This window comes from Thalia democratica, chromosome 1 (assembly GCF_965202585.1).
Source record: "Thalia democratica chromosome 1, ktThaDemo2.hap1.1, whole genome shotgun sequence".
NCBI classification, from domain to species: domain Eukaryota; kingdom Metazoa; phylum Chordata; class Thaliacea; order Salpida; family Salpidae; genus Thalia; species Thalia democratica.
In genome coordinates this window covers 608,126-621,336 of record NC_139165.1, presented here as the reverse complement: position 1 = coordinate 621,336, position 13,211 = coordinate 608,126, and the positions used below count along the sequence as shown (strand labels likewise).

The following is a 13,211-nucleotide window of genomic DNA, read 5'->3' as shown; positions in this document are numbered from 1 at the left end:
ATTAAAAAAAAATTCTATGTAATTCGTTTAAATTAAATAATATATTTTAATAAGAAAGAAAATCTGATTAAGTTGAAATTTGTATAGCTTGATACAGCTTTTTAGCTTTGTTAGATAGAACTATTTTAATAGCTGTATGGTCAATGCCTTAGTTTAAGCAATGTACTTGCATAACCTATGTACTTGTTATTCAATTCTTTTTTTTTTAGATTTATATAAAAAAGAAAACACAATGAGTGAATACATATCTTTAGACATTTGGAATTACAACTTCGATGCAAATATGGAATATATAAGTAACCACATAAAAAATGTACACAGTTTGTATATTGCAATGGTATGTTATAACTTAAATTTCTTCTATTTTAATGCTTGGTAAACCTATTTTAGTAAACTAATTAATTATATACTAAAATATAAACTTAGCGTAATAATTTTTATACAAACTAGTTATTTAAAAATTTTTAGATATTTGTATTTATTTTCAGATAAACTATCTGATAGATAAATAATAATCTTAATTAATGTGTGAAATATAACAAAAATAAAAAATGTAGAACTTTCATTAATAGACTTAATTTATTTCTCTAAGGATACCGAATTTCCCGGATGCCCGCTAGGTGATGATAAACAATATAAAACGAGTAACAGAGGTACTCAAGTGTACGAAGGTCACTTGAAACCAAATGTGGATATCTCAAATGTAATAAGCGTTGGACTTTCAATAATTGATCCTAATGGATATTTTCCACCTCTTAATATAAGATTCAACATTCAGTGGGATAAAAGGTTAAGATTTTATTTTATACGCTGTATTTACTAACAAATTAGTTTTAATAAAAGTGTATAGTTTATCGTGTCAAAAATGTATATTAAACTTAAAAAATACAGTTTTCGAAAAACCTTTTGATGCGATGTATTTGAATGTTATTTAGTTAAACTACTTGTACTATTTTAATTTTTTTAAGTATATTTTCAACTGTTAGAATGCACTTGTTTTATGTTGACTAATAAGTTACAAACTTACTGATTAAAATATCTGAACAGTCATATTATTCTATAAATAATGTTTAACAAAAACTAATTAATCGAAATGTTACTAAAAATAATAATTCATAAGTATTAAAACTACTAAACCAGCTTAACTTTGCAGTAGTGAAGAAAAAAATCCTGATTCAATTAAATTCCTTGAAGAAAGCGGAGTTAATTTATCATTGTACCAGCAAAATGGAATCCCTAGAGATAACTTCCGTTTAAAATTTTTGCAACTTGGTTTAATGGGGAACCCAAATTTCAACTGGATAACATTTCAAGGGTTCGTTTGAGGTTTATTAAACTAAGCTAAAATGAATTAATAGTAATTTGTGTACAACCAAAATAGAAAAAAAAGTATTTAACTATGTAGAATATATTATTTTGATGATAAACTGAATTTACAACATAATGTGATTAAACATACATTATGAGGTATATTCAAAATGTAACTAACTACTTACTTGATTTACTTTTACTGTGTAAATTTAACTGATAAATGATATATGATATTCCAATTTCTTAAGTATGAAATTCCGATTTAAAACACAACAAAACAATTTTAATTTTTTGATTGATTCAAACTATTTAGCAACTATTGTTTTTTTCATTATTATATCGTTTATTTTGCAATGTTGGACTCAGGCATCAAAACCTGAGACTCTTAAACAGGACACACAAAAATAGAATAAGAAAATAAACTTATATTCAACACTTTAAGATAAATTATATATATATAAAAACATAATTTGAATGAAAACACAAAGTTAAACACAATATGATATACAAACGAACTAAATTAAACAAAATTCAACTTAAAAAATTTCAAACTTATATATAACTTAGTACACACAATAAGTTGTTTGTCTAAATTCATCGCTTATAAAACAAAACTCTAAATTACAAAATAAATAAGTAAACCAATAGTTTGTAGGAGGGAGGCGTAGGGAAAAGAATATTTTTTCTTTTGTTTATAGTGGAAAATTGGTGAATTTTACTGGTATTCATTTTATTTAAATCAAATCTTTTTAGCTAAAAACGAAATTTTTCAACCCCCTCACAAGATACTATATCCTGAGGTAGTCTGTTCCACATAGCTTTTGCTCTGTGAAAAAATGCGCCTTGCCACTGACTGTTTTGAAAATCATGTTTACTTTTATTTTCAAATTATTTCCTCTTAGTTGATATTTATTTTGGGGAAGACTAAAAAACTGGTTAAAAAAACTTTTATATTTTTATATTGATAATTTTCTAAAGAGTTAATAGATCAAATTCCCATCTTCTATATTCCAGTGATTCCAAACCAAATTTAATTATTCTATCATTATATGATGTGTAAGATATGTTGCAACGACTACTAATATGACGGGTAAAACCCCTTTGCACAGATTCATTTTTACTAATATCCTTTTTTAAATGGGGGAACCAAATTTGGGTACTATACTCAAGTTTAGGGCTAACGTATGTTTTAAATAGTTTTGTCAGAATTTAAGCAGAATTATTCTTAAAACTTTTTAATATTTGTTAACATGTAGTTTGTGCAACCTTATATAGATAGTTGATATGTATATTCCATTTTAAATCTTTGGAAGTATAAATTCCCAAATCTTTAAAAACTTTAACTTCTGGTAACTTGATGTTTTTGATCAGAGGTCAGTTAGAGAAGATTTTTTTGTTAATGGTTAAAATTTTACATTTGCTAGGATTTAAGTTTAGCTTTCTTGTTTTTAACCATATGTAAATATTATCTTTAGATAGTTGTAATGAAGTATTTGACTGACTGAAAATTTTGGCATCATCTGCAAATAAGCTTAACTCACTTTTAATATCAATGTTTGAACAAATATCATTAATACAAATTAAAAAGAGAAGGGGACCAACTACACCACCTTGTTGTACTCCTTTGCGCTTGATTTTAAATTTACTAAAATTTATTTAGAAAGTAAAAGTATAATTAAATATTAAAGATATTTATTTTTTAATACAAAATGCCTAGGTGAACGAAAAGATCTTTTGATAATCAATTCGAACATCACATGCTTATAGAGGCTTTAATTCTAATTAATAAAATTAAAACAGGTTGTTTGATTTTGCATATCTAATAAAGCTAGTTGATAGACCACAACTTCCTGAAAGCTTACAACAATTCAAAGAAGTATTAAAAAAATACTTTCCAAACTCCATTGATATGAAATACGTGGTCGAAAATTGTTTTCATTTTAAAAAAGAAGTTAGAATTTGTCTTATATAGTTTAATTAAAGTTGAATTATAGTAACATAATCGTTTTTCAATTATAATTAAAATACACCTTTTTCTGTAAGCTTTGATAGATAAAATACATAATACTAAGTAAAGATTTACGAATTCTAACTATCAAGTGTGAACTACATATATTTTTTTAATGTTAAATATTTTATAAACTTCAAAGATTTTTAAATACAATATATTTATTGTTTATCAATTTTTTAATTAAATTTAGTAATTTTTTTTAGTATCTTTTTAAAGCTTTTCAGGCTCATTCTTAATTTTAACCTAAACCACATGAATAGTTACTAAATTAAATTAAATTTTCTCCAGCCTAAAAAAGGCCTTCAAGCACTGTGCAAAAGGAAAAATCTGGAAGAGATAGAAGATTTACATTCGAATCCATCCAGTGATGCTTATCTAACATGGCAATTGTTCAAATATTGTTTGGGTGAAAGACTGATTGATAATACATACACTAATCGATTGTGGAGCTTAGATGATATCTTAACGGAACTGGAAAAATATAATATAGAAAGAAGATACAATAATTTCTAATTAAATAAAAATTTTGCTGATTTTTGAATGATTGCTGATTTTTGCTGATTTTATGTAACGTAACGAACTGTTTTAACTAGTCTGATTTTTGATTTTAATAAAAGTACCTGTAAAACTTGTTTGATATTATCTTTTAAACTTTACTTTTCTTTGATTTTTGCCCTGCTAATAAACCTGTAAATGTATTATAAGTACGAAGTTTATATTTCCAAATTAATAAATTAAGTTAAATTATTCTTTTATAGGATTAAATGCATCAAGTTTTGATATAACCATAAACTTATGAGTTGAATTTCTTTTTTATAATGCGCTATGTCAATATTGGCGTAGTTTTATTAATTATTTAATAGATAAAAATGTATATAATAAAGATAGACTTTCTAAATACAAACGGAGCTTATTTAAAATAGGAAAGATTTTTTCTAAATTAGCCAATCAAGTGTGTTTTATAATGTAGTTTTTATAAGTTTACAAATCCAAGTGCTTCATCTAAAACTAGGAACCTTTTAACCAAATCACATATTGTTTTTTTTTTCCATAATATTAGTAAAACTAAAGAAACAATAAAGAAAATTTTATTTGATTAAGAATTCATTCAACTGAAGATTGTAGAAGTATTTGTGTTATTTGAATAAAATCAACCAAAAAAGATATATTTATTTAAAGATCTCGTTTGATTAAGAATTCACTAAACTGAAGATTGTAGAAGTATTTGTGTAATTTGACTAAACTCAACCAAGAAAGATATATTTATTTAAAGATCTCGTTTGATTAAGAATTCATTCAACTGAAGGTTGTAGAAGTATTTGTGTAATTTGAATAAACTCAACCAAGAAAGATATATTTATTTAAAGATCTCGTTTGATTAAGAATTCACTAAACTTAAGATTGTAGAAGTATTTGTGTAATTTGACTAAACTCAACCAAGAAAGATATATTTATTTAAAGATCTGGTTTGATTAAGAATTCATTCAACTGAAGATTGTAGAAGTATTTGTGTAATTTGACTAAACTCAACCAAGAAAGATATATTTATTTAAAGATCTCGTTTGATTAATAATTCACTAAACTGAAGATTGTAGAAGTATTTGTGTAATTTGACTAAACTCAACCAAGAAAGATATATTTATTTAAAGATCTCGTTTGATTAAGAATTCATTCAACTGAAGATTGTAGAAGTATTTGTGTAATTTGAATAAACTCAACCAAGAAAGATATATTTATTTAAAGATCTCGTTTGATTAAGAATTCACTAAACTTAAGATTGTAGAAGTATTTGTGTAATTTGAATAAACTCAACCAAGAAAGATATATTTATTTAAAGATCTCGTTTGATTAAGAATTCATTCAACTGAAGATTGTAGAAGTATTTGTGTAATTTGACTAAACTCAACCAAGAAAGATATATTTATTTAAAGATCTCGTTTGATTAAGAATTCACTAAACTTAAGATTGTAGAAGTATTTGTGTAATTTGACTAAACTCAACCAAGAAAGATATATTTATTTAAAGATCTGGTTTGATTAAGAATTCATTCAACTGAAGGTTGTAGAAGTATTTGTGTAATTTGAATAAACTCAACCAAGAAATATATATTTATTTAAAGATCTCGTTTGATTAAGAATTCACTAAACTTAAGATTGTAGAAGTATTTGTGTAATTTGACTAAACTCAACCAAGAAAGATATATTTATTTAAAGATCTCGTTTGATTAAGAATTCATTCAACTGAAGATTGTAGAAGTTTTTGTGTAATTTGTATAAACTCAACCAAGAAAGATGTATTTATTTAAAGATCTCGTTTGATAAAATTCACACAAGTGAAATATTTTTTCTTAATAAAATTTAAAAATTTGAAATGATCGTTTTCCTCATCAAGTTAAAACTTTTATTGTGATCTATAAAATAAAAAGTACACAAATGTGTTTCTTAACAACTTGACTTGTATTTTATGTTTTGTATAGCTTTTAATTCGAAATGTTTAATTTTATCACCAAAACAATGTTTCACTCGCTTGAACCTAGTCAAATGTTCATCAGTTAAATAAAAACTTATTAAAATATAGAATATAGCCTACCATTTTGTAAAGTTTTTAATATTTTTAATTGTTTAATTAATTTAGACCAAATTTACTAAATTAAAAGAAAAAAAAGCAAAAATACTTAATTTAAATTGTAATACTTTTTAAAATTTTATTGAAAATTATTGCTAAATCATAAATTGAAACGAACAAATTTGTGTAAAACTGTAACAAAGCATATTTTCTTTATTTAACTACAAATATATTACGCTTAATCAATAATTGTTTTTTTATTAAAAATTATTATAAAGTATATAAAATAACAAAAAGTGTTAACTAAGTTACACTATATCATTTAAGCAAAACTTGAGAAACATTATGCTTTAACTTTGCGTATATAGAACATTATACTTCGCACTGCTTTTCATATAAAACCCTGTCCACTAAATTCTACTGCGTAGATCAGCAAGCTCTTTTTATTTTTGGTTTAATATTACAATCTATTTTGGTTTGGTCTCCAAGCAGGTAAGGTTAGTCAAAAATCACAATTAAATTTCCGGTTACATTTTTTGACTAAATGTTCAAAAAAAAAGTTAATTTTTAACAAGTTAGTTTAAAACTTAATCAGGTATAAATAACAAAGTATACTTTCAAAAGTAAATAAAGTCTACTAAAATTTAACTAGTCCTAAAAAAAAATAATAACTAGTTAGCATTATGTCAATATTTTTTCAAAATAAACAGTTTTATATAATATATATAATAAATAATTTTTATATAATAAACTATACAGTTATAACAAATCTCAAAATTATCTAGCTGATTTTTTTACTTTTAATTAACTACCATTATTTGTAACAAACCAGTAAAAAGGTTCTTCTTCTCGTAATCCCAAAATTATGACAAGATTTCTGCTGTAGACTTCTGTGGAGAATCTTGGAAAATAGAATATTCAAAAACAGGGTTAACCACAAGGGAAATACAAACCAGCAGTTTAGAGGTGGACAACTTTCATTTTTATTCTTGTTAAATAAAATAAATTTTACTGGGTGTTTTATTTTAGAGTAAGGGCTTTTTAATAAAAAGTATCATAGTTTTAATTTTTAATTTAATTTGTAGCTGTCTAACACTTCTACTCTGGTACAAGGTTTGAGAGAAATGACAAAAAAGGGTTGTTTAAACACTATATGTATATATATACTATGCATGAGCGATTACGTGGCTTATTGTCTATTCTTACAAAGTTAAAGTCGTTTTTAGTTGCTTTCAGTTTTTGTACTTTATTCCTAAAGTTTAGCAATTATCTTTATATTTTTTCTTATTCAGTTTTGTGCTTTGTTACTTAAAATTTAATCATTCTTTTTTACTCTATATTCATTCAGACTTTATTAAATAAATAATTCGTTGCATTTCTGTTTTCATAATTTTTTTATTGTTAAAATGACTATTCATTCGCTTATACTATTATAAATAAGTAACACCCATCATGAACAATAAAGTTTACAACAAAATGGTCAAGATGACCACGCGTTCGGGAGCTGGTCAGTTACCGCAGCAGAAGAACTGAGTTGCGCGCCACCGACAACGCCTAAGAGTAGCATAGTAGAGTCTGGTGACGTCACAAACTAATTAATATAAATAGTAGAAACTTCTCAACCTCTTGAGCATAAAGTATTAAATTAAAACGGAGACACCTATGATATAACTACTTATTTTTTTACAAAATCTAGTTAAAGTGAAGTAAAACTTGTTATACTAATCATTTTCAGTTAACTAGAATTCTACTTTAATGCTCAAATATTAAACTGTTTGAAAGTTTAACTTCGATTATTGTTTAAAGAAATCACGGCGGGCCAACAGGTTTTGTAATTAATACGAATCAAGTTATACCATTTAGTAACATTGCAAGACATGAAATGTTAGTAAAAAAATATCAAGATGCTAATTTGAGGATCCAGTGTATCACAACTTTATATTTAATGATTTAAAAGATCACTAAAAATAGTAACTTTTATTTTTAGCTTTAATTTACTTAAAATTGAATGATATAAACGAAAAATGTTAGAGAAAAATCGCACAAAGTTACCTCAAAGGTAGGCATGATTAAATCTAGCTGTTTTAACATGTGATTTGTTTTAGCTATATGAAAATAAAATACATTTCATCGATAATATATAGTTTCAAATATAAAGAAACACCTGTTATGGAAATCGTTAGTTTAAAGAAGCGTTTATTTGTTGTAGCTTAAACAAAATCAGAATACACGTTTGGATTTATACTGATCAAGTAGAATGTTTAAAGTATATAGATAAAACTTGAATAACATAAGATATATGTTTAAGTTTTAAATATTTTGCTTAATAAATTTTTATTTGTTTTTGTTTTAAAGTGATAACCAAAACTTTATCTAAAACTTATTGTCAGAATATTTAATTTAAGTTTTAATACATCTAAATTTTCAAATTTAGCATATGAGTTTTATGAAACAAGCTTTCACACTAGTTCTTAATTTTTTAAAGTAAAAAACACTTTATCTAATTAGTTTATAGTTGTTAGTTTATATTTTAATTTTACGTTTAGAATATTTTCAAAAGATAATACTTTAAAAATTTGTGAGTTAATATAAAAATTTGCTTTATGGTTTGCAAACGAAACTGGAAAGTTCTTTTATGGATACAAACAAATATTTTCAACACAAACAGAATCATAATTATCTTTTTTTGGTTTATACCAGTTTTTCTTTTATGATTTAACTATTTAAAACTAAACAGTAAAAAGGTTTTTTATAAGTTTTGTTGCAAAATATAACCAAGGTATATGAAACCACATTTAGACTTAATCAACAAAGAAAACGAATGACGAAACTTAAAATAGGCAGTTGTTTTAACGTCAGTAAAAACTTATATCGACCAAAACTAATTTTAGCCTAAATCACAAATAAAACTTAAAACTTGACTCTTATCTAAGGGTGAGCAACGTACTGCCTGCGAAGTGAGAATTACCGATACTATAATGTTTACAAAATTTAAGAGGAGTATGTAAAACTTTAGCCTGCGTTGAATCTGACCCACATAACTGAATTTTTAAACTTTCACTTTGTATTATGAGATTGTTAATGAAAAGCAAAAAATAAAGTTTACATGCACAGTTTACAGGAGATTCAAAACTTACACCAGATAATCTTAATAACATTTTTTACAGATACTGGATTACTTAAGTTAAGTAAGTAATATGGTGAAAGTGTATTTTACATCTACAAAATATTAAACATAATTTTAAAACTTAAGTTAAATTATTAATAAAACTGAATAAAACTAAGTAGTATTTAAGAATAGTTAATAAAAACTAAGAATAACAAACTAATTTGTGTAGTAGAAACGTTATTGTACTACACAAAAATCAATAATGTAAAGAATTCTATGCTTTAGAAAATACTTTAAATGGAATCAAAGCTTGAAATACTTCAAGAAATGTTTAAACTAAAATAAATATTAACTAATAAAACTTTAAATCATAAAATAGTTACAATAAATAAACATGGTTTAAAAAAGAATTTAAAAACAAACGATGAAAACAACAAGTAAGTTCAACCTTCACTACATAATGACGCTTTCACTGGCTGCAGAAAGATTTAAATCCATTTCTCACTTCCTACTGCTGGTTACATGACAATTCAAATTGTTAAACAAATACTTAAGAGACCATATCTCAAAAAGTACACTGTATTTGAAAAATAAAAAATTAGGTTTTAAATCTTATTGTAGGGTTTTAGTGTAATGTACAGTTACATTAAAAACCATAACTAAATTTAAACTTAGTTTACACTAAATGCTGATATTAAATAATAATTAGAGCTACTCTAAATAAAACTAAGCATGTTGTATTATAACATAATGAACATGTTGTATTTAAGAACAATTGCAAACACTACAAATGTATAAGGAGCTTCATAAGTTAGAAACTACAAAAATTTAGTCACAACTTTACACAAGAATCAATCCAACAGGAATATACTTTTAGAGAGATAAAACAAAATAAGATTCAACTACTTAGGATTTAAATAGAAATCAATATAAAAAGTAACATTGTTGAAAAAATACCTAAGATAACACAATAAAACAATATAAATGTCTAATCAACATGAATATTATGTTTACTGCAGCAGGCTGTGGCTAGAATAACCCCACCACTCTCTGTAGCTGGTTTATATGGGTAGCTATCAAATTTGCACAACCGTACAAAATTGCACGTAAACATTTTTGCACGAGGAGATAAAATTGCACGAAGATAAATTGTACGTAGATAGTTTTGCACGAAGATACTTATGCACTAGCAGATAATTTTTCAGGAAGACATTTTTGCACAGGATGCTTTATTTTTAATTGTTTTATTAATTTTCTTTTTTTTTCGATTTATTAGTTATTATAGATTAATAATTAAATGTAATAAGTTCAGTAACAGACTGCATATGAAACCAAAGTCTTCTGAAAGTAAGTATAATAAATAACTTGTTTAATATTAGAAACGCCAAGTTAGATTTTGATTTTAAAAAAAGAAACTAGTTTTAGCTCAAATTAAGTATTTACGTCACAGTTAAGTCTAAACGTATATATTTTAAACCTATAAAACAATACTATCAGTTTCAACTGGAACCGGAATGTTCCGGGGAAATCCCGCTTAATGAAACCACTCGGAAAATCGGAAGATAAACTAGGTCAACTTTTTCCAGATTTAGGATGGATAACAGCTTTTGTTGGGCTAATAGTTCACTGTCCAACTTTCAGAGCTTTTTGGCTGAGGTCCTAACTCCATAATGACGTAACAGATGACGTAACATTTGGAAAATTTTGTAACATCGTAACTTTATAAGAAACAACTCAAAAACGTTGTTTATGTTGAACTTTGTAAGAAATATTGGATAACTTAGTCTTGTACAATACGAAAGCCCCCTGTATTAAGCAAACTAGTGCTTATACGCAGAAATGATTTTCAAGAGAATTGGCTTCTCTTTTGGCGAAAATTTCCATTTGCACGGAGACTTCCTAAAATTTAATCAAGTATCTATCGGAAAAAACTTCCAAATGCTGAAATGTGTCATATATTTTAAAAAGGCGGTGAAAATGACAAGTCTTTGAAACTTAGCTCTTAAATTATACTTTATGAAAAGGAAAGTTAGAAGACACTGTCCTTACACCTTCAAAGCATCAGTTCCGGGTTCGAATCCCGGTCGACGCACTTTTGTTAACAGTTGATTTGAACCACAATTTCAGTTCCATCTAAACAATGTTAGCAGATTTGACTGCAATCAAACTATTATATTCAATTTTAAACGCTTACATATTTTATAAAGGTAACACCACAATTCAAATTTGAGTAATTCAGTGTTACTGTACATATCTTAAAAAAAAATTTAAAAGTTTAATGTTGACCTTTACAAAACTTATTAATAAGTCCTATGCGTCTATTTTTATTTTAAAATTATTCAAATAAAATTTACAGATATAGCTTATAAAACTAATAAAGTTAAGTAATTAATAGTAAGTAATAAATTTTTGTTAAACTAAAAGTTATATATTACAAATTTTGAACTAGAAGTACTTTAAAACTTCTGACTTTTCAAAATATGTAATATATATTTCTACAGTAAATTATTACATTCTTATCATTATTATGATTAAAACCTCTAAATTTTTTTCGCTTAACTAAGTTTTGAATTAATAGTACTTGATGCACATTGAAATCACAAATACAAAAGTTTTACAAGTTTAAAATAAAAAAGTTCATCAAAATTTATTGTAAAAACGAGTTATTTAAAAAAATTTATTACACGGATTCGAACATATTTCTTAAGATGAGTTCCAGCCGGATTTGAGACCGTATTGTTTTTAGAACCGATATCTGGCAAGATCAAAATCGAGTTTATTTTAAAAAATTTAATGCTTTAATTGTTAAACTAGACTTCTTAGATTCTTAGCATCTTTAAAACAAACAAAAATAGTCTAGCAAAAATTTTAGTCGACAGGACTTATTTACTAGAAACGGCTTTTGCGGACCAGACTTATAAGGATAACAGTCTTGATAAATCCTGTCGGGCTACAAAATTTTGAAAATCTTAACTTTTTTTAATTTCTTAACGCAAAACTGTGTTTAAATATTATGTTTTAAGCTATGTCACACGTACAAAAAGTTATATTAATAGCACATTTGAAGAGCACATTTGTTATAAAAAACCCAATATTAGTTGTTGTACCCAAATCTATTTCAAGATGAAAATTACTTCTAAAGCCAGATTTTTGCTTGGCCGGTTTGGTCCAGCCAATGGAACCTACAATCTGTACTTACGAAAATGTTGTAGTTAAAAATTTAGAGAAGACAGATAAGCACTTTCTGGATAACTGTTTTCAGTTCAATCAAATTTGTTGAAGAGTTAGGGTGGACAACATATGTTCTTAACTCCGGCTTTCGAACATTATTTAAACAACATGTGATAAACATAAATATGAAAAAAAAAATTAGTAAAACTTAACAGTATTTCACAAATTATATTTAGAATAATATATGGTAGAAATTTTATTTTTATAATTTGGTGCAAGATAAACTAAAAAATTTGTTATGATATAGTTTTTTTAAATAACATTGTAAACTTTAACAGATAATTAAAAACACACAATTAAAATTTTGCAATGTTGTCAGCAATTAAAAATCAGCAATTAACGATTAACAGAACTATATCTACTAAAAAGTTTAAAGTAAAACAAAAATTGCTATGAATAGTACAAAATTTAAAAATTCAAAGCTAACCATTTGTTAATTAAGGTCCTAGCGAAACAAGTTCACTTAAATATACAATAAAAATAATTATAGCAACACTTCTTTTATTAAACTTACATATCTTTCTATAATTAGAGTTTAAAGGAGATTACAAGAAAAACAAATGATGTTAGAAAAGAATAGTAGTATTTATGTTTACCTTTAGTAAGCACACATTCTCACCTACTTAAGCTTCTATTCTTTTCTTATAGTATTTATTTTTGTCAGAACTTTGTTGATGTGTGTTAATTCTTATAAAACACAGAAACATATGTTAGTTCAATAAATTAAGTACTGCACAATTTGATTTTATTATGATTAGTACAAAGGTATAAATTAATCATGTTTATACTTTTTTATTATTTTTACTTATGTTAGAGTACATTATTTAAGTTAAACTAAAATTTATTAAAAGAGAACTTAATTAATAAACACAAAATGAAAATTATAGGTATATATGAACTATATAGGAAATAGAACTGAGATTTAAATAAAACAGAAATACAAAAATAGTTGAAATTTATGAATAAGACTTAAGGTTGTAATGA

At 25.2% G+C, this 13,211-nt stretch overlaps 1 protein-coding gene across 1 annotated transcript; it reads left to right on the top strand.

Moving 5' to 3' along the window:
- The first annotated feature begins 232 nt into the window (after window positions 1–232).
- On the top strand, window positions 233–7,482 carry LOC145839530 (uncharacterized). The gene is made up of 4 exons (XM_082947167.1): window positions 233–337; window positions 593–789; window positions 1,154–1,315; window positions 7,353–7,482. The coding sequence occupies exons 1-4, from the start codon at window positions 233–235 to the stop codon at window positions 7,480–7,482; spliced, it is 594 nt and encodes a 197-aa protein (XP_082803293.1).
- Window positions 7,483–13,211: the final 5,729 nt, after the last annotated feature.